Genomic DNA, 27,241 nt, shown 5'->3' with positions numbered 1-27,241 from the left:
TTTGACAGTTCTCAACTCTCACTTGAAAGTTTCCTGATTTCCAGCTGTACCATACTGATCTTCCTGGGCTGGGTCATTGTTACTCCATGGTATCCACTTTGGAACTGGAACTTTTACTCATGGTTCTTCGCTGCACATACTTGCATTCACAGCGCCATTGATACTATTGCAGGGATCCATAATGGGTGTAGGTGGAATTCCCCTTTTTAATGCACTATAACCATGAAGTAAGCAGGACATGTTTTTTTTCTGCTTGCTTTGGAGCCTTTTACGTATGGTACGACTCATCTGTTTGTTACTCCATCATGCTTATTCTATCCAAACTGTAGAACGGCTCGGGATGAACCCTTTCCAGGATTCTAATGGAGGGATCCAATTTGGGTGTAGAGCCTGTTAAGTTGGATCCCCTCCCACATTTTTTCCATTGTTGAAAGAGCCACTATTGAGGTACAATCTCTCATGTATATTGCTTTCTTTTCTTTGACTATCTGTTTCAATCCATATTCTCTGCTGAAGCTTGAAGATGGAGAATTACTATATAGATGGTTCACTGATTCAGTTCCCTCAGCAGGATCAACCAGCTTCTTCAATACAGAACGTCTTTCACTGTTTCATCAATGTTAATACAGTACTCTGGGAGATATTCCCACTATTCTTTTGGAATATCTTACCCTACTGTCCCTTTCCTAATGTCAAATGGACAATGTCAAGATAAACCTTCATTTACTTCTTCTTTATTCTAAAAACCTTGGAGGCTTGGGACTGGCTGTAGGGGAGGAAGAAGCCAGCACATATCCTTTTTAGGATGTTTTACTCTTTTTTATTTATTTTTTAAAATTATTATTTATTTAGAAATTTTCAAATAAATTTCACAAGAATAAATCTTAATTCATGAAAAACAAAGTGAGAAAATAGTTCAAGCAATACATTTAACATTATGTAAATACCGTAAATCTTTAACTCTTCCTTAGACCACAATATGAAGGAGTGGTCAAACCATAAATTAGAGATAATTAAAGTAAAAATTTAAAGAAAAAGCAATAGTGTGAGTGCACTTGCTATATTATATCTTCAAAATTGGTCCTTAATGATCTTTTTGACTTCTAGAAACTCCTTCAGATGGTCTGGAAAAAAAAAAGGTCTACTTAATTCCCAAATACCAGACCAGGCATTTATAGACGTATGCCAGAAGAAAAGTAGAACCCAATTTAGTAGTCTCCTGACTTAGGGCCTCTTTTACAAAGCCGCACTAGCGGCTGTGCTGCGCTAATGGCCCAGAAGCCCATAGAGATTTAAAGGGCTTTGGGGCTGTTGCTGTGCGGCTTTGTAAAAGAGGCAGTTAAAGAAAGAAACACTTTTCTTTGCTCTTGAGTGAATTTTGAAACATCTAGATATACCCCAATTTTTTGATCCCCAAATAACTTTTGAGAATTTTTAAAATACAATATTAAGATCATATTTACTTCATGCTCAAAAACAAAGGATACTAAGAACGTAGCTTTTTCAGTAGCTGCAGTTAAAGTTTGTTCCAAAAAAGCAGACACATTCTCAAAATCAATCTGTTTGTCTCTTCCATTCTTTTTTTCCAATTCATTTTGAGGAATCTTTTTATTTGGTAGGTAATAGATCTTATTTATTGGAGGAATATTATTAGAGGAAATCTTTAAATTCTCAATTAGATATCTTTTGAAAAGATCTATAGGCAATATTCCTGGGGTTAATGGAAAGTTCACAAGTCAAAGATGTAATCATTGATTAAAATTTTCCATTTGTTCTAGTTTTATATGTATTGAAGTAAAGTCTTTAATCATCGCTACCTTAAATGTTGCAACTGTTGAATATCCTCCTGAGTTTGTCTGGCACGGTCTGAGAAATCTATTTTTACTGAATCAACAGTTTTAGTTAGGACATCAAGTTTAGAAGTAATATTTGTTACCTCTTCTGTGGATTTAATCATTTCAGTCTCCGTTGAAGAAGCGACCAGATGTCACTTAAGGAAGCCTCCGTGGGATCAGGTTGAATTCCCATTCTCTTAGGTAGAATCTTCAGCTCCTCTGCTGCTGATGCAGCGCCCTCGCTGGGAGACCCATACTTCCACTTCCGGGGTCATGTGTCTCCTGCTCCAGAGCCCCGGCAGTGGCTGGGCATGGAGAACTGAGAGGTGCTGGAGGAGATAAAGATGTTTCAAATCCCGAAAGGAAAGAAGCCTCTCCAAAGCTTGTCCCCAAAGCCGGGTCTACTTCTTCGGAAACAACCGAAGGCAAAGCTGCAAAGAAGCTGTCGATGGTTTGCTGGACAGGGGTAGAAAAAATGGCCGGCGAGGACATGACCCTAATCAGCCCCTTCCTCTTTGAATGCGGCACAGTTGAAAGAAAAAGAGGTAAGAGGAATCAGTGGGAAACGCCAATAATCGCCAGGTCTTCCTCCGTCTTCCTAATGGCTTCTCACACTGCCACCATCTTGGCTACTTCCAGGATGTTTTACTCTTGTAAGCCTAGACCTGTTCTTAAATCTTTCCTTGTCCATTCTGGGACATTCACTACCAGCTGCCTAGACTATGAACAGGTTTCCACTTATATCTCTACACTACCTCCATTTTTTTGAACAGCTTTTATTCCAAGGCTTCTGCTAAAATGGGATATACCTTTGTTGAATGTTTGATACAGCCAGACTAGCTCTCCTGCTTCTAAGAAGCTAACAATAGCAAGAGTGCTATAGCATTGGTGAGAATATTTTCTTCTATTCCAGATTATATATCACTCCCCCTCAGAGCGTTATTGTTTTCTACTAGTTCTACTGTTATGGACTGTACCCAAGAACAGACACATGAGATAAGAATGCATGCCTGAACATTCCTCAGTGGTTGTGTGCAGGGTTCCATAAACCAACCATGGGGGAGGGGAGTGTCATGTGATGTGCATGGAGTGAACAGGGGTAGTCATGTGATGTGCACGAAGTGAACATCATGCCCCACGGTGTGGTTCTGGGAACAGCTCTGCTAATTCTGCATTTTCCCCTGATTCTTTGCTGTTGCTTCGGCTTCTGCATATTGTCTTTGAGTTTCTAAAGGTCGGGGGGACCATCTAGCACTTCTGGCACAGAGTTTGAGTGGGTTATGCTGCAATCATCGTGCTCCGGCAGGACATTCTGTAACTAAGATGGCGGCGGAAAACAGGACCCAAAGCTCGCCACTAGACATGTCTCCCACAGTAAAGCTTAGCAACGTGGCTATACAAGAGCTTAAAAAACACCTCACTGATGGGTACTGATACATATATTCCTTCCTCCCTCCTCCGATTCTTCCTATATCATTTTATTGTTTGATGTCCTGGGGGTAGCAGGTGCAGAGTAGAGGGGGCACATCACTTTTAGGACATGACGGGGGACCAGGGAAGTTGTAAGGTTACCGTGCGGGGGATACTTACACTATCTCACGTGTCAGATGAGGGCCAGGTTTTCCCAGCGCACCTGTCTATAGTGGTGCTTTAGAGATTCCAGGTCCCAGTGGATGCCAAAGTGCCTGCAAGATACAAATTGGTAGAGAATAGGCTCAGGTGATAGGCTTTCTTGGCTTCACATACATGATTACTTGTGACATGCTGTGACAAATAGCAACAGGCTGCTTGTAGAGAGGGCTGAGGGGGCTAGTGGGGACTAACATCCTTGGGGCCCATCAAATTAGCAGGCCATAGGTGTTATGTGGGTCCCATGACAACTCCTGAAGCCCTAAGGAGCACAGGCTGCCTATGTCTAGGGCTTAGATAGTGGAGGCCACTGGCTTACACTTTCTTCTGGAGGGTGCTCCTGATGTAGTGCCAGGCCCTTAGAGAGATACTGTGTGTATGTGTGTGTGTGTGTGTGTGTGTATTGGGGGGAGGGGCTGCTCTTATGGAATGTAAAAATGTGCCTTCTATAAGAGAGGGACAACTCCACCAGAGCCTCCGTCTCCCATGGGGAGTAATTTGGCTCCCTTCTTTCCCCCTATCACACACTCTTTCACTCACAGATTCTCTCTCACTCACACACTCTTGCTCACGCACTCTGGGGGGTCACTCTCACACTGTCTCTCACTCTTTCTATCTCTTTCATACTCTAGCTGTCACTCTCACTTTCTCTCACACTAGCACACTCACTCTCTCTTTTTTTAAAATTTTCTCTAAACACTTCTCTCTCCTCTCCAACACCAAACTCCTCACTACCCCCCACAAAGAATTGTCATTTCACATGCAGGGCTGTATTTAGATGCACGGGATGTTAGGAATGTCTATTACTATTGCAGTGACGTTTTCAATCAGAACTAATGGGATGTCTACTTTAGACATCTTGTGGGTCATATAACCAAAACTCGTGGGACATCTATCTTAGCGTTCGTAGGAGTCATATAGTCAAAACTCTTGGATGACCAGTATAACGGGATTTAGATGGCAATTTTGCAGACGTTTAGCTACTTGATTTTCAAAACATCCTGTTCTTTCTGGATGTCTTTTCAATTATGGGCTTTATTTTTGGATGTCCAGCTCTGGATATTCTGAATTGGACTTAGATATCCTTCGAAAATGCCCCTCCAGGAATTTGTCCACTCCTTTTTTTTAAACGCAGCTACACTAACCTCTATTACCACATTATCTGGCAACAAATATTTATTGCTATTTGTTTTAAAAGTATTTCTGTGTAATTTCATTCAGTGTCCACTGGTCTTTGTACTTTTTTGAGAGTGAGAAATCAATTCTTCAAGGACAAACAGGCATAATATTCTTACATGTGGGTGATGTCTTCCATGGAACCTGGTACAGACACTTCTATATGCACTGTCACTTTACTTTAGGCAGTGCCTGCACTGCCCATGTGCAGGTGCTTTCCTGCCCGATGTTGGCATTTGGAACCGACAGTTCTAAATTTTCTATGGAGCTGAGATGTGTTTTTGGTATCTCCTCAGCACATCAAGACTTTGCTGCCTTCCCGTTTTTATTTTATTGTTCTTTTTCTTCATAATTATTTATTTTTATAATTGGTTTTCAGTGTCATTGAGTTTGGTTAAATTCACTCATTTTTTTATTTTTAGCCTTTGGACCGCTTTGAGGTCTTTTTTTTTTGACCCAGGGAACGTCAGTGTTTTTCAATATACTTTTCACGTGAGCTCCTTAGGCCCATCGAGCCTTATGATTTCATGTTGGCCATTTTTCCCTCTATGCCAAAGAGGGAGCTGAGTGGCTTCAAGAAATGTACTTGATACAATCGGACTGTTAAGGCACAATTGGTGTGTTTAGTGTTTAGATCCTAAACTTCAGGATATTCATTGTGAATTCTGTCTGCATATGCGTAAAGCCCGACAAATTTAGTATGAAAAAACTTTTGGAGTTTGGCATCGACATCCAATAATTTTAATAATTCCTAGCACCCTGTTTGCTTTTTTGGCTACTACACACCACGCAGAAGATTTCAGGGTAGCATCTACAATGACACCCAGATCTTTTTCTTGGGTGCTGACTCCCTAGCAGGTATTTATGATGTGGATTATTCTTCCCAATCTACAGTACAGTATATCAATTTGCATTTGTCCACATTAAATTTGATTTGCCATCTGGATGCTCAATTTTCCTGCAATTTTTCATAGTTTGCATGTGTTAGACAACTTTGATATTTTTGAGTCATCTGCAAATTTAGGGGACCTTTTACTAAAGCGCGCTAACCGATTTAGCGCATGCTAAATATTAGCATGCTCTAAATGCTAACACGTCCATTATATTCTATGGACACATTAGCGTTTAGCGCACGCTAAATCAGCTAGCGCGCCTTAGTAAAAGAGGAGGTTAATTACCTCACTTATCATTCCAGTTTCCAGACTATTTATAAAAATGTTAAATAACACTGGTCCCAGTAAAGAACTTTGCAGCACTCTACTATTTACTCTCCTCCTTTGCAAAAAAAATGACCATTTAACCCTACCCTTTGTTTTCTGTCCAATAATTCCTAAGCCATAACAGAACATTGCCTTCTATTTTCTCAGGACTCTCTCATGAGGAACATTGTCAAAAACTTTCTGAAAATCTAGATATTCTATATCAACTGAAACAAATTGGTGATGCAAGACTTCCCTTGGCTGAACCCATGTTGATTCTGTACCAAATAAACCATGTTTGCCTATGTGTTCCGTAGTGTTCTGTAATATTATTCTTTATGATAGTTTCCACTTTTTTCCCCAGCACTGAAGTCAGGTTTACTGGTCTATAATTTCCCAGATCATCCCTGGAACCTTTTATTTTAAATTGGCCACGCTCCAATCTTCATGTACTATGCATGATTTTAGTGACAGATTACAGATTGATAAAAGCAAATCAGCAATTTCATGTCTGAGTTCAGTAGGCCAGGATTTTAAATGCCTATATTTCCAGTACCTACCTTTGATGTAGAATCACACATAGTGGCATTGAACATCAACACCAACCATAACCATGGCTATTTTGACATTCTGCACTAAGCATTTTTGTAGATGTGATTCTAGTGTCGTGTTTTGTAGGCGGTGCCTACATTTTTTTCTTTTACTTGGTTTATAACAGCACGGCCAATTACCACACCATTACTAGTCAATTTAAAACAATTAACCTTCCTAACAGTGCCGTTTTTAGAATCTGGGCCTTAATGCTATAGGTTGTGACAGTTAAGTTTCTATTTCTAGTAGAAAGTTCAAGTTTAAAACTACGGGTAAAATAATTTTATACTATGGAAACTAGCTAATAAGTAAAGTTTGCTTTTTTAAACAGTTCTTATGAAGAAACACAATTTATCTTTTATCCTAAAATTATCCAATCACAGAGCAAAATAATGTTCACTTACCCAGAGAAATGTCCTCTTCTCTTCTCTGCTTTCAGAAAGAAGGTTACCTAGGACTTTTCCTCTCTATATAAGGCTGAGATCAACTGAGTTATTGGGTGGAAAGTTTTAAAAGTATGAACTGCTTATTTTGCCTCCTAAATGTTTATCCAGTCCCAGCTATGGTCTAGCGGTCTAGGTAAAGACTTTAACAATGGCATTGTACACTTATGTGTCTCTATAACAGCCTAAGAATAGACATTACTAGGCCTCCCAACCTACACAACTTGTTATTACATTACATTAAAATGCCATTTTACACATACCATCAAGCCCAGGTGATTTGCTGTTCTTTAGCTTATCGATTTGGCCTGTTACTTCTTTCAGGTTCACCTAGATTTTGTTCAGTTCCTAAGCCAATCTAATCTAATCAAAACACTTATAGACCACTTACTCCCAGACATTGTCCAATGTACAGTAATTTACAAAAAAAAGGTGAATGACAAGTAGTAATTACAATGGCAAAACTTTGATCAAATGCAGCAAATTATTCCATATTTTAGTAGTCTGATAAGAAAATGACTGTTCAGTTGTTTTCTTATAATATACTCTTTTGAATGTTGGAAAATTTAAAACTCGACATTCAAAGGACATAGTAGACAAAATTGAAAGGATCCTAGAAGGAGCAGAGACGGAAGAGACTGCAGTGATGATCCACATTGGGACAAAAATGTCAGCAGGAGAGACTACAGCAGGAATGCACTGATCGAACAGTTCAAGATTCTGGGAAAGAAGTTAAAGATGAGGACTCAGAAGATAGCGTTTTCAGAGATCCTACCAGTACCAAGGGCAGATGTGAAGAGGCAGACAGAGCTGCAATCAATAAATGCATGGATGAGGAGATGGTGTGAGGAAGAGGGGTTCCACTTCGTGAGAAACTGGACAACGTTTTGACGCAAGAACAAGCTCTTCAGGAGAGATGGACTATACCTGAGCATGGCGGGAACTAGACTTCTAGCAAACAACATCAGGAGAGGAATAGAGCAAGCTTTAAACTAAGAAGAAGGGGAAAGCCGACAGTCGACCAGGTGTCGATGATTCGGGAGAAGGTATCCCGAGAAGATACTGAGTGGGAAAAATGCTGAGAAGACACAACAGGCAAACAACAAGAGGATGATAAGAATAACGTAGCACAGGGGGAAAACAAAATGGGCATAGAACAAGAGTTGACAGGACAAGAAGAGGATGACAAGAGGAACACACAACAGGAAAAGAAAATGAAGACAAGAAAATACCAGGACTTAAATTGCATGTATACTAATGCAAGGAGCCTAAGGAACAAAATGGGAGAACTAGAAGTCATGGCCAAAAAACAGAACCTAGACATCATTGGGGTCTCTAAATCATGGTGGAATGAAGAAAACAAATGGGACTGGGGTGCAAACTCTATCGCAAAGACATGTCAGATCAGAAAGGAGGAGGAATAGCCCTATACATAAAGGATAACATACACTCGATAAGAGTGGACACGGTGGTGACGACCAACAAATTGGAATCACTATGGGTTAAAATATCAGGAGGAAATGGGCCCGAGATAAAGATGGGCCTGTACTATCGTCCACCTAGGCAAACCAAAGTAAACAATGAAGAAATGGAAGCCAAGATGAGGCGAGAATGCAAAAACGGTAACACCATTGTTATGGGAGACTTCAACTACCCGGGATAGACTGGAATCTTGGATACTCAAAATGCGCTAGGGAAATCGGATTCCTGGAGGCTATACAGGACTGCTTCATGGAGCAGCTCGTCAGAGAGCCGATGAGAGGAAATGCCACTCTGGACCTAATCCTCAACGAGCTAAGAGGACCTGCAAAGGAAGTGGAAGTAGTGGGACCGTTAGGAAACAGCGATCACAATATGATCCAGTTCAAAGTCAAAGCAGGAACATCAAAGGGGAAGAGAACCACAGTGACAACTTTTAACTTCAAGAAAGGAAACTACGAAGCGATGAGAGTAATGGTAAGAAAGAAACTTAGAAACAGCTCAAAGAAATTTTAGATGGTGGAGCAAGCCTGGTCTTTATTTAAGGACTTGGTGAGCGAAGCGCAAAATCTGTATATCCCCAGATTTAGAAAAGGATGCAAAAAGAACTGAAGAAAAGACCCAGCGTGAATAACTAAAGAAGTGAAGAAAGCGATAGGAGTTAAGAAAAAATCATTCCGGATGTGGAAAAAGGACAAAACCGGGGAGAACTGGAAAGAGCACAGGAAGCATCAAAAAGAATGTCACCGAGTGGTTAGAAGAGCAAAAAGAGAATACGAAGAGGGGCTAGCCAGGGAAGCATGAAATTTCAAACCGTTCTTCAGATATGTTAAAGAGAAGCAGCCGGCAAAGGAGATAGGAAGGGAGTGGTGAAGGAGGAAAAAAAAGTGGCAGATAGACTAAACAGGTTCTTTTCGTCAGTATTTACAAAAGAGGACACATCCAACTTGCTAGAACCTGAAAAAATCTTCAAAGGAGATCAAGCAGAAAAATTAACATCCTTGGAGGTAAGCCTCGAAGACGTACTCAAGCAGATAGATAGATTAAAAACTGACAAATCTCCGGGCCCGGATGAAATCCACCCTAGGGTATTGAAAGAACTAAAGGAAGAAGTATTGGAATTACTACAGCAGGTTTGTAATCTATCCCTAAAAACAAGGGTGATCCCGGAGAATTGGAAGATAGCAAATGTTACACCCATCTTTAAAAAAGGATCGAGAGGTGACCCAGGGAACTATAGACCGGTAAGTCTGACCTCGGTCCCGGGGAAGATGGCGGAAGCACTGATAAAAGACAGCATCAATGAGTATCTAGAAAGGAACAAACTGATGAAAACAAGCCAACATGGCTTCTGCAAGGGATGATCGTGCCTAATGAACTTACTGTACTTCTTCGAAGGAATTAACATACAAATGGACGAAGGGGCCCCCATAGACATCGTATACTTGGATTTCCAAAAAGCCTTCGACAAGGTACCCCATGAACGCCTACTACGGAAACTGAAGAACCATGGGGTGGAAGGAGACGTACATAGATGGATCAAAATTGGTTGGCGGGCAGGAAGCAAAGGTAGGAGTGAAGGGCCAATACTCGGACTGGAGAAGGGTCATGAGTGGTGTTCCGCAGGGGTTGGTACTCGGACCGCTGATGTTCAATATATTTATTAATGACCTAGTCACAGGGATGAAATGCGAAGTTATAAAATTCACAGATAACACAAAACTTTTTAGTGGGTTAGGACTAAGGAGGATTGTGAAGATTTACAAAAGGACCTGAACAAGCTGGGAGAGTGGGCGAATAAATGGCAGATGAAGTTTAATGTAGAGAAATGTAAAGTCTTACATGTAGGAAACAGAAACCCGATGTACAGCTATACGATGGGAGGGCTGGTAATGGGTGAAAGTAGCCAAGAGAAGGACTTAGGGGTACTGGTGGACAAAACAATGAAGCCATCGGCACAGTGCGCAGTGGCCTCTAAGAAGGCAAACAGAATGCTAGGTATTATCAAGAAAGGTATTACAACCAGAATGAAGGACAATATCCTGCCATTGTATCGGACGATGGTGTGCCCGCATCTGGAGTACTGCGTCCAATATTGATCGCCGTACCTTAAAAAGGATATGGCGATGCTCGAGAGGGTTCAGAAAAGAGCAACGCGCTTGATAAAAGGTATGGAAAACCTTTCATACACTGAAAGATTAGAGAAACTGGGGCTCTTTTCCCTGGAAAAGAAGAGGCTTAGAGGGGACATGATAGATACATACAAGATCATAAAGGGCATAGAGAAAGTGGAAAGGGACAGATTCTTCAAACTTTCGAAAACTACAAGAACGAGAGGGCATTCAGAAAAATTGAGAGGGGACAGATTCAGAACCAATGCTAGGAAGTTCTTCTTCACCCAAAGGGTGGTGGACACCTGGAATTTGCTTCCAGAGGGTGTGATAGGACAGAGTACGCTATTGGGTTTCAAGAAGGGATTAGATTATTTCCTGAAGGAAAAGGGGATAGAAGGGTATAGATAGAGGATTATTATACAGGTCCTGGACCTGATGGGCCACCGCATGAGCAGACTGCTGGGTGCGATGGACCTCTGGTCTGACCCAGCAGAGGCACTGCTTATGATCTTATGTTCTTATTCATGGTTTCAGCATTTGCGGTTTCGATTATTCATGGTTTTTAGCTTGCTGGCTCCTCCCCCCAAATTACATCAGCTTCCATAGAGAAATTGCTGATTCCAAGCGTTTACAGAGAAAAATCGCTGATTCCCAGCACTTTTTTCACCGTGTTTTGCCTCTCCTTCAGGAACAGACCAGGTCTCCCACCATGTAATTCACGGTTTCACTATATTCATGATGGTTTTTAATAGAAAACAGTGAATAACATATGAAAAAGTTATTCGCGGTTCTGTTAATCCCCTATCACAGCGAATCAAAAATTGCACTAAGCAAATTGGGTTTCAAACAATTAATGATGAATGGCTCCTAACTGTTCATCTTAAAGAAACATTTCTGATAAGTTGTTAATCTGTAGTCCAAAAGTCAGTGAAGAGTCCAAAATGAGACCAAGTTTCTCAGGATCATCATCTTTAAATACTATTTCTGGCATAGGTAGCTGTGTTGGCCCTGAAATATGGGTGAATCATTGAAGAGTACCCTAATGGTTAGAGCAGTAGGCTACAAACCAGGGGAACCTAGTTCAAATCCCACTGCAGCTCCTTGTAATCTTGAAAAAATCGCTTATGGCTCCTTTTACTAAGGTGCGCTAGCATTTTTAGCGCATGCAGGATGTTACCGCGCGCTACGCAGCTAGAACTAATGCCAGCTCAATGCTGGCGTTAACGTCTAGTGCATGCGGCAATGTAGTACGCGCTATTCCACGCATTAATGCCCTAACACAGCTTCATAAAAGGAGCCCTTACTCTTCCATTACTTAAGATATAAATTGTGAGCCCTCCAGGGATAGAGAAATACCTGAATGTATACCACTTTGATAGCCTTCAAGTCTGCTGGTAGTATTTAAGAAAAAATAAAATACTTATTTTCAATTGACCCATAGTCCCAAAGTATAACAGCAACTATCCAGACAACAGAGGCAGATATTTTTTTAAATAGGTTTAGTTTAGTGGCTTGAATATGTCAACTTTGAGAATCTGAACGTACACAGCCTCAGATATCTTTGTATTTTGTATAGTACAGGAAGAAATATTCCTGTTTCTCTTTTCTGGGGTTCTGCAGACAGAGTGCAGCTTCTTGGGATTTCTGCTTCAGATTTGTATTTCTACTTTGTGATCATCTCCTCTGTATTTAGTGAGACTTTATTCATATTTTGCCTATGTGACCAAGGATGAGGTATTGTAGTTTCCGTGTAGGAATTTCTATGATCCAGATTGTTCTCTTTTCCCAGCAAGAGATGTGATCTAGGGATTGTTGTAGTATATTAGACACTGTAGTGAGTTGCAGGAAGCATTATAATGGGTTGAGGATGGCCCTTCATGTGAATACTGGGATTTTTTTTCTAGACAAAAAATGCTGACTCTACATAATTAAGCTATCAATGGCCTCTGTATTTTAGTCCACTTTTTACAACAAATATTTGTAAAATAATGTATTTGTATATGTAAGTAATGTATATTTAAGAATGAACCAATCTGTCCAATTCATTGCATTTAAAAAAAAAATAGTTTTATTCGTGCAAACATTGTCCAGGATAGAATTGCTGTCAAAAATGCGACATTAAGAAAACTAATACATTTCTCTTATAAACCAATGTACAGGTAATGTGGGTATGTAATTTGTGCCGAAAACAACAAGAAATCCTCACCAAATCAGGAGCCTGGTTCTACAACAGTGGATCAAACACACCACAGCAGCCTGGTCAAGAGACACAAAGAGGATTCCAGAATGAGGAATCACCTCAAGAAAAGAAAGCAAAACTACAGGAACAAATCCTCTTGTACCAGGAACCCTCAGGGGACTTATCTACACCAGCTTCAGACAAAAACAGATCTCAAGGGCTCATACGACAGGACTCAATTAAAAATGAGTCAGGAATGAGGCACCAGACTGCAGGTGAAACAACTTCAGACAGGTAAAAGAACTGCAGTATCATCTTAGTTTATGATTTTGTATACCATAAATGATTGGCTTATGCTGTTTTACAGTAAATAAAGCCTATAAATTCAAGTTTATTCTTTCAGCAAATATATTTCTGGGGTTGGTGGTTAACCTTAGCTTTATAATGATATAATTACTAATAGAAACATGAAAAATATTTGTGATGTGATATTCCTAGCATTCTCCATTCCTAGGGTTACCAGATGTCCAGATTTTCTCAGACATGTCCTCTTTATAGAGCAGTGTTTCTCAACCTGGGGTACACGGGCTGCCTGTTGTGGGTACGCGGGCTGACCACCGCCCAGGATCTCTCCCTGCCTGCCCCGCTGATTCCTCCCTGTGGGCTGACTGCCGCCCGGGATCTCTCCCTGCCTGCCCCCCCAATTCCTCCTGCTACCCCTCATCCCTCGCCGCAACCCTCCAGGTCCATTCAATTATCCCCTGCTGCCTCTGCAACTCTGGGCAAGGAAGGGCTAGGCAAGTGCAGTGATTGCTGCTTGGCTGGCCCGGAACCTTCCCTCCAACGTCAGAATTGACATCAGGGGGAAGATTTGTGAGCTAGCAACATGCAAGGGCAGCTTTGTCCTTCCTTGCCCAGAGTTGCAGTGGGGCATAATTGAATGGAGCTGGTGGGTGGTGGTGGTGGACTGGGGGGAAAAGGAGGAATCAGCGGTGGGTCAGCTTGGAGGCAGGCAGGCTTCGGCGTGGGTCGGCTTCGGGGGAGGGAGGGAGGAAGGGGGTGGGACAATGTCCGGAAGGCAGTGAGGGGGAGGGGGCATGAACTCGGGACACAGAAGGAAGGGAGGGACATTAACAGGACAGAAGGAAGGGAGGGGGCATTAATAGGGGTATGAACCTGGGACACAGAAAGAAGGGAGGAGGCATTAATAGGGGCTTGAACTCGGTACACAGACGGAAGGGGGGGCATTAATAGGACAGAATGAAGAGAGGGGGCATTAATAGAAAAAACAGTATATGTGGTCATTTTACACAAGGGAGGGAGGAAGGGGGCACTAACTTGAGACATAGGAAGAAATGAGGGAGGGAGGGAGGAAGGGAATAAAAAGGGCCAATTGTTGGGCCTGAGTGTGTGAGTGAGAGGGAAAGAGATAGTGAACATGGGGAAAGGAAGAGGAAAATTGGGCATAGAGAGGAGTGAGGTAAAGATGCATGGAGAATAGAAGGATGAGAGAGAGAAATGTTTGATATGGTGGGGGAGAGGGAACAGAGGGATAGATTGAAGGAGATGCAAGGGGAAGGAATGTTGGGCATAGTGATGGAGGGAGAGATGTGGCATGGTGTTGGAGAGGGGTGATAGAAGGAGAAATGAACATAGGGCTAGTGGGCAGTGGTGTAAAATGCTGCACATGATCTGGGGGATGAAAGAGGAAGAAAAGTTGGACTCGTGGAGGGACAGAGAGATGTTAGGGAATGGAATGAGGTCTAGAGGAGAGAAAGCATGCAGGAGGCAGAAAGAAAGAAAATATTAGATGCACAGTCAGAAGGAAGTGCAAACAGAGACTCATGAAATAACCAGACAACAAAGGTAGGAAAAATGATTTTATTTTCAATTTAGTGATCAAAATGTGTCAGTTTTGAGAATTTATATCTGCTGTCTATATTTTGCATTATATTTGTCTATTTTTCTGTAGTTGTTACTGAGGTGACATTGCATATTTTAAAGTCATCTGCCTTGACCTGTTTGAAAAATCCCCCAAATACAAATGATAATTAAGATTTTATCTGCATACAGTGTGCTTTGTGTTTTTTTTAATGTATTTTTTTATGTATTATGTATTGATAAGATTATATTGTGTGTGTGTATGAAAAAATGGATAGAAGAAATTACATTACAATTAGTACTATTATTATGGGGGTGGGGTCAGGGGTGGAACTTGGGTGGGTTTGGGGCTGAGCCTGGGCAGATCTGGGGCGAAGCTTGGGTGGGGGTACTCGGTTGATATTTGTTAGACTTAGAGGGTACTTGGCTTGAAAAAGTTGAGCAGCACTGCTTTAAGTTGATCCTCATATACATATGAATCCCCCCCCCAAAAAAAAAGAATGCCTCTGCTACAGAGCAGGAGGCACAGAATTCTTTGAGTATGTGTGTGTATAGATAGCTGAATATTGTTGGAGAAGTTGGAGTCTCCTTTTGCCTGAGTAAGAGGGGGGAAAGCATAAAAGGGGAGTAAGGAATAAATTAATAGATTTTGATTATCCCGATCTCCCACCAGAGCCCAGAGGGAGACTCCTGAAGTACTGACTGCTTGTGAAGGAAAAGTCTGAGAGGGTTTGCTAGAAGAGCAGACAACAGGGTGAGAGGAGAGAAAGTGGAACCTGGAGAGTTTCACAAAGAGAGAGTATAAGTGACTACTTTTCCAAGAGGTCACCAGGAGAGGATAGAGTAAGAAGTGTGTGGAGACCCATTTCTAAAGGGAAACTGTGAGTGAAAAGACCCTGCTTCTTACAGAGCCTTTGTGGAGTGTTTCAGCTTGGTGGGAAAAATAGCGTGGTCCCAGTCTGCTATTCATTCAGGGTCCTTGACCTCATTTACCCTACCAACCATAGATGGTTTTCAATAGCATTCTTTCTTCTGTTAGAGTAACTACTTGTCTCTTAGACTCTCTGCCCTCCAGTTGGCTGAAACAGGCATTCCACAGTCTTCAACCCCTAGCAATGCACATGATTCAGTCTAACATTTCCTCTGGGTCAATCCAATCTTTTTGAAAGCAGGCTGTAGACAAATCAATCCTGGCCAGAAAGTTTCCTTTTAAAGTTTCTAAGGAAGACAGTTTATACTTTTTTATTCTCACATGTCAAATATTCATCTATTCTTCACCACTGATAGGCCAGTTTCCTACACTACAGCAGCACTGAAACTGTTTTAACTTCCCTTATTAGTGGGCTTTACTCTATTTTTAATAGAGATATTGCTTTGATTGTTTCAGTGTATCTTTCAGCCACCTATGATTTGGTGGATCTTTCATTTCTTTTGCATCATTTGTCTGGCGTTCATATCACAGATATCGTGTACACAAAACTGCTGGAGAGGGTGCAGAGAGACGAGCAACAAAGCTAATAAAAGGTATGGAGAACCTGGAATACGAGGAACGACTTAAGAGGCTGGGATTGTTCTCCCTTGAGTAAAGGAGACTGCGAGGGATATGATCAAGACTTTCAAAATACTGAAAGGTATCAACAAGATAGAGCAGGAAAAAAAAATTATTTACAGTGTTCAATGAGACACGGACAAGAGGACATGGACTGAAGCTGAGGTGGGACAAGTCCAGGACAAATATCAGGAAGTTCTGCTTCACGCAGCAGGTGGTGGACACCTGGAATGCTCTCCCGGCGGAGGTTGTTGCTGAATCCACCGTTCTAGGATTCAAAAGCAAACTAGATGCACATCTCTTTATGAGAGGCATAGAGGGATATGGGTGACTAGAATTACGCCAGGTGTACTCCTGGCTAGGCTTCCGCATGTGCGGATCGCCGGACATGGCAGTTCTTATGTTCTTATGAATCATTCCTCCATGATGGTACTTTCAGAGTCACTTTTTCAAATATTACTTCTACCCTGCTCCCATTTCTTTCTGGGGTTCTTCAGGGGACTATCCTGTCACCATTCTTTAACATCTACGTAGACTGACTAGCTATTCATATTTGGTTACATAATATAAGAGCCCTTTAAGCAGATGACATTCTACTCAGTTACCTACCTCACCACGTAACATAAATTTTCAGCCCCTGAAAGAATCCTAGTGTCAATTACAGAATGGTTAACAACTCAGAAATTGTTTCTTAAACCCCCCTCCAAAAAAAAGTAGCCTTCTGAATCACAGGTTTCCTTTCACAGCCTACAGTTCCTTTGAATCTGTTTGATCTTCCTACTACACCAGTTCCTTCCTTCTGTTATTTGGGAGTTATTATTGATTCCAAGCTCTCTTTCCAAAATCAAATATCACATGTTGTTCAATCTGGCTTCCTTACTTTAAGATGACTCCATTACTTCTGTAGTTACTTGGATTTCCTCTTATTTCATATACTTTAGTTAATTGGATTTCCTCTTATTTCATATACTTATCCATGATTTCGTTCTTAGATTACTATGATGTTCTATAAGTTGGCATCACAAACCAACAGCTCAAACATCTGCAAACTCTTCAAAATACTGGGATTCGCCTCCTTCATTGAGCTAAAAAATATGACTATCTTACTCCTTTTTCCCTCTGCCTACACTGGCTTCTGGTTCATTTCTGCATTCAATTCAAAATTGCTTGTCTAAATCACAAGGCCTATCTTTTTACCTAGCTAGCTATACTATTCCCAGTGGCGTACCTAGCATATGTGACACCCGGGGCCCCTCATTTTTTGACACTCCCCCCTCCCATCTGTATGAAAAATATGATTTTTAGTAACAAGCCACATGTCACACATGAGTACCTAGGAAAAGGCAGTATCTTACATACTGCAGTGAGCAGTACAACATTAATACACCCATTGTAAAACTAAACAAGCCAGACTAGTACAGATCAATCCTGCAGTCAATCCTAACAAAAAACCATGTCTTTTGAACACACAGAACACAGAAAACACCTTCGCCTAGTATGTAATATGTCATCACAAACTAACCCCTCCCCTTTTTACAAAACTGTAGTGTGAATTTTAGCCATGGTGGTAACAGCTCTGACACTCATAGAATTCTGAGCATCAGAGCTGCTACCACCACGGCTGGCGCTAAAAAACGCTCCACAGTTTTGTAAAAGGGGGGATAAAATAGAAATACATAGACAAAGGTTAAATTGAACCAGTAAGAAGCTGGACTCTGCATACAGTGCACCACAGAAACAGTGACACATGTCTCCAAAAGCAATAAATAAATACAAATTTTTTTTCTACCTTTGTCTTCTGTGGCTTCTGCTTTCCTCATCTTCCTGTAACTCTCTTCCTTTCATCCACTGTCTGCCGTCTCTCTTCCCCTATATGGCATCTTCTCTCCTTCTATGCCCCTTCCAGAAACTGTATGCCTCCCCCTTCCATCTCTCCTCTCACCCCATTGGTCTGGCATCTCTCTCCTCTCCTTCCCTCTCCCACACCTCTCCTCTGCAATCCCTTTCCCTTTTGTCCCTCATTTTCCTTTTCAATTTATTTTCTGCATCTGTCTAGATTACGTTCTTACTACCCTCTCATCAATGTCCTTTTTACTGTCTGCCTAAAGCTTTCCACCTCTTTCCCTCACCCCTCCAGTGTTTCCCTAACTCAATCCTTTTCTTCCTATCATGTGCCCTCCTTTTATTTATCCCCTCCTTCCATCATGTATCCTCTTTCTCCAACCCTTCCATCTAGTACCTTCTCCTCTCTCTGTCCACTTCCATCCAGCGTCTGCTCCCCTCTTTCTCTCCTCCCATTTCCTTCCTGCATTTGCTCCCTTATCTCTCCCATCTGTACTTCCATCCAGTATAGGTTCCCCACTACCATCCAATGTCTGCCCTTTCTCTCGCCATCCACCCCTCTTCAATCAGCATCTGCCCCCTTTCTCTCCCTCCAATATCCTTCCCCCTTATGTCTCTCCCCTTTCTCTGTACATCAATTCTATCAGCACCACCCTTAAATACCACCCTGCCCCTTTCATTCCCTCCACCACTCTTCCATTCCAGCAATCCTGCTTCTTTCTCTCCCTTCATGCACCAAGGTCCCACCATGATTGTAGCTGCCGGCTGCCAGTCCACCCCACTCCGACGTACTTGCTCTGGAGCGCACTCAGCAGCCGCATGCTGGAAGGTCCTGCGATGACTCGTCTGCTGACTCTGCTCCAGAAGTAAGTTACGTTGGAGGGGGTGGACCCGGCAGACGCAGGGAGTTGTGGCAAAGTCCCGCTATGACTGCGTCTGCTGGGTCCAACCCCTCCGACGTAACTTACTTCTTCCAGAGCAGAGCCAGCAGACGAGTCAGCGCAGGACCTTCCTGCACCTCAGCACGGCTGCCGACTCTGCTGCAGAGAAAGTAAGTTAGAGGTAATATGACCATTTATTTTTTTCATCAAAAGGGGACATCTATTAATTGACTGTGTATCCTTCTTTCATTTCTTTCTTTCTGAACTCAGGCCCAACAATTGTCCCTTTTTATTCCCTCCCTCCTTCCTTCCCTCCCATGTCCTTAATGCCCCCAGTGCCCCCGTCCTGTGCCCTTAATGTCCCCAGTGCCTCCGTCCCGTGTCCATAGTGCCCCCAGTGCCTCCTTTCCTTGTCCATAATGCCCCCAGTGTCTTCTTCCCGTGTCCATAGTGCCCCCAGTGCCTCCTTCCTGTGTCCATAGTGCCCCCAATGCCTCCGTCCCGTGTCCATAGTGCCCCCAGTGCCTCCTTCCTGTGTCCATAGTGCCCCTTGTGCCTCCTTCCTGTGTCCATAAGGCCCCCAGTGCCCCCTTTCCGTGTCCTTAGTGCCCCCAATGCCTCCTTCTCATGTCCTTAGTGCCTCCATCCTGTGTCCATAGTGCCCCCAGTGCCTCCGTCTTGTGTCCATAGTGCCCCCAGTGCCTCCGTCTTGTGTCCATAGTGCCCCCAGTGCCCCCGTCCTGTGTCCTTGGTGCCCCCAGTGCCTCCGTCCTGTGTCCATAGTGCCCCCAGTGCCTTCTTCCCATGTCCATAGTGCCCCCAGTGCCTCCATCCCGTGCCCATGGTGTCCCCAGTGCCCCCGTCCTGTGTCCTTGGTGCCCCCAGTGCCTCCGTCCTGTGTCCAGAGTGCCCCCAGTGCCTTCTTCCCGTGCCCATGGTGCCCCCAGTGCCTCGTCCTGTGTCCTTAGTGCCCCCGGTTCCTCCGTCCTGTGTCCATAGTGCCCCTAGTGCCTCCATCCCGTGTCCATGGTGCCCCCAGTGCCCCCGTCCTGTGTCCTTAGTGCCCCCGGTGCCTCCTTATGTGCCCCCCACTACCTTCCAGATTTTGGCCACCCCAAAGTCTACCTATCTCTCTGCCGCGCTAAAGCCAGCCAGCTTGCCTGCCTACATTCTGCCATCCCTGCTGCGGGAAAAAAAAAGCGCCTCTCCCCTTCCTTTCTCCCGAGGCCCACGCCGCTACAATCCTATCTCCCCCCCACCGACAAGAAGTCTTTCCGACGTCAATTCTGATGTCGAAGAGGACGTTCCGGGCCAGCCAATCACTGCCTGGCTGGCCCGGAACATCCTCTCCGACATCAAAATTGACATTGGAAAGACTTCTTGTCGGTGGGGGGAGGTAGGATCGTAGTGGCGCGGCTAGGGGAAAGGAAGGACAGGAAGACCCGGACCTGGCCGGCTGTGCACCCCCAAGCCGTGCACCCGGGGCGGATCTCCCCCCGCCCTTGGTACGCCACTGACTATTCCTTACACATACAGTCACTTCTATCCCTCAATGCTAATTGTCTGGTTCTTTCCAACCTAAAAGTAGCATGTCATGAATTTACTAGATCCTCTTGGCACTCAGGATTTGGAATGACAATCTGCTTGAATATTCAGAAAGAAACTCTTATAAGAAATTCAAGATCCTCTTGAAAACATTTTTTTAACTGTATATTTGGACAGTTATGTGGGGGAGCTGGGTTTGACTCATTGCCTGTCTCACTTGAGTATGATTTATTGTGTGAGTTATCTTGTGTGTATCCTTCTTTTATTAATGACATTTATGCATTTTTATTTGATTTATTCAAACCACTAGGAGCTGCTCACCAGATCAGACAGTATATCGAATGACTAGTAAATGTAAATTGTATACAGTTTGGAGTTTAAATAGACTCCATACCAGCACACAACTTATATATTTTAAGCTCCTTTTCTTAAGGTTCTCAACCCAGTCCTTGGGTTTCACTTTAAGTAAACCCAATAGAAACATAGAAACATGATGGCAGATAAAGGCCAAATGGCCCATCCATTCTGCCTATCCACAGTAACCATTATCTCTTCCTCTCTTTAAGAGATCCCACGTGCCTATCCCAGGCTCAGAACTAAATTACTGTGTGGCAGAGGAGTATGGAGTGAGTGAGTTACTAATGTCAATAACCTTCCAATGCAAACTTTTCCAAACACCGACCCTGACCCACCAACAAACTCGATAATTTTACTAAAGTAAAAATTTAGAATCATCTGCCATTGAATGTGTTTTACTCTTAAATATATTAATTTTTGAAAATGATTGAAATGTTATCTGTGTATAAAATTTTATGAAATGGTAGAATGATAAATTTTGGGTATTTTTTTTCTTTTTTCTTTTTATATATCTGCAATTTTTTTCCTACTGTGGTAGGCTAAAATCATTTTAGTATAGTATAGTGTTATAATTCAGGCACAATAGGGTTAAATATGGATCTGGAAACCTCCTTTTTTCATCTGTGGTCTATATTGGATGCTGCTGCTGAAATTCCCCAGCACATAGCACCAGGGCACTGCAGAGACGGGGGCAGAATTTATCTAGATACTGTTGATATGTGAAAGGGCATTTTTGATATGACATCTAAATCCGAGTTTAGCCGTTTTGTAGAACACACACAAAAATCTAGTACCAAACATGCCTATTTTCAAAACTGCAATATCTATCTTGTTTTTTGGGAAATGGATGTGTTTCGCTTAGTGTATCTATCTTTTTGAACCATTTTCAGAACCCCCCCCCCAAAAAAAAAAAACTACGTTCAAAAGAAAAACACACAAAACAAACCATTGGGATATAGGAGGGGCCAACATATGTAGTAGACTGGCCAGACATCCCAACAGAGCAGTGAACTTCACATAAAAAAGTCAAGGTATACATCTTACCATAACCCCTTATACTGTATGGTGAGCCCGCCAAAACCTACTGGACCCAACTGTACACTACACCAGTAGCCCTTATGCCTGCAGGTGTCACCTATGTGTAGGTACAATGGGATTTTGGTGAGTTTGGAAGGCTCACAGATTCCACCATAAGTGTAGTAGTTAGAGTTGGATATAGGCCTGAGTCCTCATCTCTATGTTTGACTACACAGCCCACTAGGTTGCTCCAGGTACCTGTTTGCTGCTCTACTAGGACTGGCTATAACACCTAAAACTATCATACAGGCAGGTATGTACTGCTTCATTCATATCTTTGGAGGGTGGGAGTGGGAGGGGGGGGGGTCAGTGACCACTGGGGGGAGTGTGTGGGTTCATGCCTTCATCCCTCCTGTGGTCATTTGGCCAGTTTGGGCACCTTTTTGGAACTTATTTGTTGTTAAAACATGTCTAGCCCCAAGCATTTAAATTATGTCTGTATATATGCGTAAAATTGAGGAGTGGATGGCAGAACAAGTTCTGAAATTAAATGTAGATAAAACTGAAATAATGTTTGTAGGAAAGTCAGACTACCAATGGCCTACAGAGGTGAAAGTTATTGATGATATTCTTTTGGTACATGAGTCTCTGACTATTTTAGGTGTAAGACTCGATTCTGGCCTGACAATGAAGCTGCAAGTAACAAAGACCATTCAGGCATGCTTTTCCCAAATGCATTTGTTATATCATTTGAAACCAATGCTTATACCTTATGATTTTCGAACTGTTGTCCAGGCTATGGTCTTGTCGAGGCTTGATTACTGTAATGCCCTGTACCTTGGGATAACAAAGGCAAGATGCAGAGCATTGCAGGTTATACAAAATGAAGCAGCACGTCTGATAATGGGTTTGTCTAAATATGACCATATCTTAAAAAATTGCATTGGCTTCCAGTCAACTTCAGAGTCCAGTATAAAGCAGTGATGATTTGCCATCAACTTATGTATGGAAACATCCCAGAACTGCTTAAAAGTAATATAGCCAGTTATATACATAGTAACATAGTAACATAGTAGATGACGGCAGATAAAGACCCGAATGGTCCATCCAGTCTGCCCAACCTGATTCAATTTAAATTTTTTTTTTTTTTTTCTTCTTAGCTATTTCTGGGCAAGAATCCAAAGCTTTACCCGGTACTATGCTTGGGTTCCAACTGCCAAAATCTCTGTTAAGACTTACTCCAGCCCATCTACACCCTCCCAGCCATTGAAGCCCTCCCCTGCCCATCCTCCACCAAACGGCCATACCCAGACACAGACTGTGCAAGTCTGCCCAGTAACTGGCCTAGTTCAATATTTAATATTATTTTCTGATTCTAAATCTTCTGTGTTCATCCCACACTACTTTGAACTCAGTCACAGTTTTACTCTCTACCACCTCTCTCGGGAGCGCATTCCAGGCATCCACCACCCTCTCCGTAAAGTAGAATTTCCTAACATTGCCCCTGAATCTACCACCCCTCAACCTCAAATTATGTCCTCTGGTTTTACCATTTTCCTTTCTCTGGAAAATATTTTGTTCTACGTTAATACCCTTTAAGTATTTGAACGTCTGAATCATATCTCCCCTGTCTCTCCTTTCCTCTAGGGTATACATATTCAGGGCTTCCAGTCTCTCCTCATACGTCTTCTGGCGCAAGCCTCCTATCATTTTCGTCGCCCTCCTCTGGACCGCCTCAAGTCTTCTTACGTCTTTCGCCAGATACGGTCTCCAAAACTGAACACAATACTCCAAGTGGGGCCTCACCAATGACCTGTACAGGGGCATCAACACCTTCTTCCTTCTACTGACTACGCCTCTCTTTATACAGCCCAGAATCCTTCTGGCAACAGCCACTGCCTTGTCCCACTGTTTTTTCGCCTTTAGATCTTCGGACACTATCACCCCAAGGTCCCTCTCCCCGTCCGTGCATATCAGCTTCTCTCCTCCCAGCATATACGGTTCCTTCCTATTATTAATCCCCAAATGCATTACTCTGCATTTCTTTGCATTGAATTTTAGTTGCCAGGCATTAGACCATTCCTCTAACTTTTGCAGATCCTTTTTCATATTCTCCACTCCCTCTTCGGTGTCTACTCTGTTACAAATCTTGGTATCATCTGCAAAAAGGCACACATTTCCTTCTAACCCTTCAGCAATGTCACTTACATACATATTGAACAGGACTGGCCCCAGCACCGAACCCTGAGGGACTCCACTAGTCACCTTTCCTTCCTTCGAGCGACTTCCATTAACCACCACCCTCTGGCGTCTGTCCGACAGCCAGTTTCTGACCCAGTTCACTACTTTGGGTCCTAACTTCAGCCCTTCAAGTTTGTTCAACAGCCTCCTATGAGGAACTGTATATTTGTTATATACCAAAAAGATCTCTGTGTTCTGAGAATTTAGCGCTGCTGAAGATGTCTTTGAACCCAAGACTCGTGGAGACCGGTAAAATGACCTTCTGTTGCACAGGAGTTAAGTTATGGAACTCCTTGGTGGGTCAGATACGAAATTGCTGTGAAAAGGGTAGCTTCAGAAAATTACTAAAGTTGCAGCAGTTTGTAGATGCCTTTTTTTAGTTACTCTTGATAAAGTTGATGAACTATTCATGATCTTTTTATCCACATCATGATATCTCCTTGAAGATTGTTTTTATGTTTATTACTTTTTTTTTTTTTTTTTTTTTTTGCTATATATTCGTTTTTATTATGTATTCATTTTAAATATTGTGCATATAAATTTGGTAAACCATTTAGTTTTAAACGGTATATAAATTTTTAAAATAAATAAATACATATTCTTAAATGTTCAATTATGGCAGAAAAATGTCCACCAAAGAACTTTCTGTTAAATGGTTATTTTATAGGTCAATATACATATGACAAAAACCATTAAACAAATTAGACTGGTTAGTGGACTTTCGATTCAGATCTTATAGTATTTCAATTTTGAATTTTAACTATGGGAATCTATATAATAATTCTTAGCTTTTTTTCGTAGCGTTGCATAAATATATCCCTGATGCAGCAGGTTACAAGTCAGTCCCGCGAAACGTAGTCCTCGGACAACCACAATTAAGTTTTAGCAACGGCTGCTACTTTGAAAAAGAACATATCCAAGTGGATTTAAGCTAAGTATAAGATAATACTACTTGAATTACAAACCAGTTTAGCTAATGAACTCAAGCATTGTAAGCACTTGATGAAATGAACTGAGATGAATTTCCATTAATTGAACTGAGATGAATGGTGACTATATAAACTGAGATGAACTGAAGCACTTTTAAAAGCGACTTATGAATCGAGATGAATTGAAGCACTTTATACAGTATATCTAAAACACTCATGAAGCACTCTTAAGCACTTTAATATTAAGCACTTTATAATAACTTTTATAGTATAAAATTGCAGAGTTCCCTGACGGTCCCGAGCATTAGATTGGTAGGTGGATATTTATAGTTAAGTTTGAAGAAGTTTGTTAGAAGATGTTTTAAATTGTGATTTGAATAATAGTTAATAGAATAAACTTGCAGTTGAAGGAATTAAAGGAAGGAGTATAGTAACTTAAATTAATTAAATAATAAAGTTGTTTGGTAGGGAGGTGGGTCCCAAGCCTATGATGTTAAAAGGAGTGCAAGAGAAGATGGTTTCCTCTTCTTGAAGAAATCCCAAATATGGGAAAGATCAACTCCATGTTCTGAGGCTTGTCCCACAGTTAAAATTCAAAATTTAAATACTATAGGATCTGAATCAGAAGTCCACTAACCAGTCTAATTTGTTTAATGGTTTTTGCCATATGTATATTGACCAGAAAAATGTTCACATCATAAGTGTGCCCTAGTCCTGTCCAGACTACACTTCTAACATGACCCTTTGAGATTTAGACACACTGTGGACAAGCACCATAGAAATCTGTCTAGAAAATAGGTTTTGAAAATAGTGATTTGGAAGGGTTTGGTGAGAAAAAATGTAATTTTGCCCCTTTATGCCACATTTTGAATGGTTTTCTTTTTTGAAAATGAACCCCTTAGGGCTGAATTCTACAACAGCTGCCCTACTGCTGCCTAACTTAGTTGGTTTAATGCCTTTAATCAATGCAATAAATGATTGTGTCGATGTCATTAAAAAAAAAAAGACAGTTCCTCTACTAACAGTACCAGAATCGCAATTATGGAGGTGCCTAAGGGTAAAATAGGCATGGTTAATGCTGGAAATAATCTTAAGTATCAGTAAGCACCTCCGTAGTCACAATTCTTGTCACAGGCATCAGAAATATAGGCCTTGAAAACCCTGGCCTACATTTCAATGCCTATTAGTTACGTGGCCACAATTCTATAAATGGCACTATCACGTGATTGATATGTGATCAGCATCGCTTTAGTGGGCAGCTGCCTATGATGGCACTATTTATAGAATTTAGGCCTTAGTGTTAGTATCTGGATGGTAAATTGTTAATTCATCAATTACTTATACTATGGTCTTCAGATCTTGCCAAACCACCAACCAAAGTATTCGTAGGCTTTTTTTTGTAGGTTTTTTATTTATTGGCTTTTTTGTCATCATCAGACCTTAATAAATAATCTATTTAACGTGCTTTGTGCAATTCATTGTGCTTATCAATAAAAAATTCAGTTTTAAAACTTTTTTTATAACATTTTTTTAAAACTTTTGAATTATTTTTGTACTTAGCTTTAGCTTTTAGTTGTGTTTTTTGGTTGTAGATTTGAACCTCGGGTGGGACCTATAGGTTCAATCAGTTTCGCCAAAAGGTGTAGACTCCTCCTGCTACTGCCGCTGACATCAGTGACGTAGTGGATGACACATAGCATTTAAAAAGAAACAAACAAATGCCGCAGCCATCTGAATACTGAATACTGGGATGTTGCAGAGCAAAACAAAAGGGGTAATTTCAAGTTTAACTTTTACTCTATAAGCTATGAATACTATAAATTTAATATAACAATATGCAAAGATTTACCATCTTTGTCCTTTATTCGTAGGGGACTTGTTCTTGAAAATACCTTTTGGCGAAACTGATTGAACCTATAGGTCCCACCCGAGGTTCAAATCTACAACCCAAAAACACAACTAAAAGCTAAAGCTATGTACAAAAATAATTCAAAAGTTTTAAAAAAATGTTATAAAAAAAGTTTTGAAAATGAAATTTTTATTGAGAAGCACAATGAATTGCACAGAGCACAAAGCACTTTAAATAGATTATTTATTAAGGTCTGATGATGACAAAAAAGCCAATAAATAAAAAACCTACAAAAAAAGCCTACAAATACTTTGGTTAGTGGTTTGGCAAGATCTGAAGACCATAGTATAAGTAATTGATGAATTAACAATTTACCACTTACAAAATGAAAGTTTAATGTCGGTGGCGTTGCAGTATATATAATAGCGATGGCGTAAAAAAAACAATATTAGGCTAATATAATAGTATCTGGATGGTGGCACTGAAAATCGTTGGAATCTGGATA

At 41.6% G+C, this 27,241-nt stretch overlaps 1 protein-coding gene across 4 annotated transcripts in view; it reads left to right on the top strand.

The window, feature by feature from the left end:
- The window catches only part of RIMS2 (regulating synaptic membrane exocytosis 2), a 1,127,809-nt gene that overhangs the window by 285,034 nt on the left and 815,534 nt on the right, over positions 1–27,241 (top strand). For all 4 annotated transcript variants that reach the window (XM_033933083.1, XM_033933080.1, XM_033933079.1 and 1 more), the window contains one exon: positions 12,626–12,939. In XM_033933083.1, coding sequence (XP_033788974.1) covers positions 12,626–12,939 — 314 coding nt within the window. The remainder of the gene's footprint in view (positions 1–12,625; positions 12,940–27,241) is intronic.

Source organism: Geotrypetes seraphini, chromosome 2 (genome assembly GCF_902459505.1).
Source record: "Geotrypetes seraphini chromosome 2, aGeoSer1.1, whole genome shotgun sequence".
In the NCBI taxonomy this organism is placed as follows: Eukaryota; Metazoa; Chordata; class Amphibia; order Gymnophiona; family Dermophiidae; genus Geotrypetes; species Geotrypetes seraphini.
Note: the sequence above shows the minus strand (reverse complement) of the source record. Positions and strands in the feature narration are given on the sequence as shown.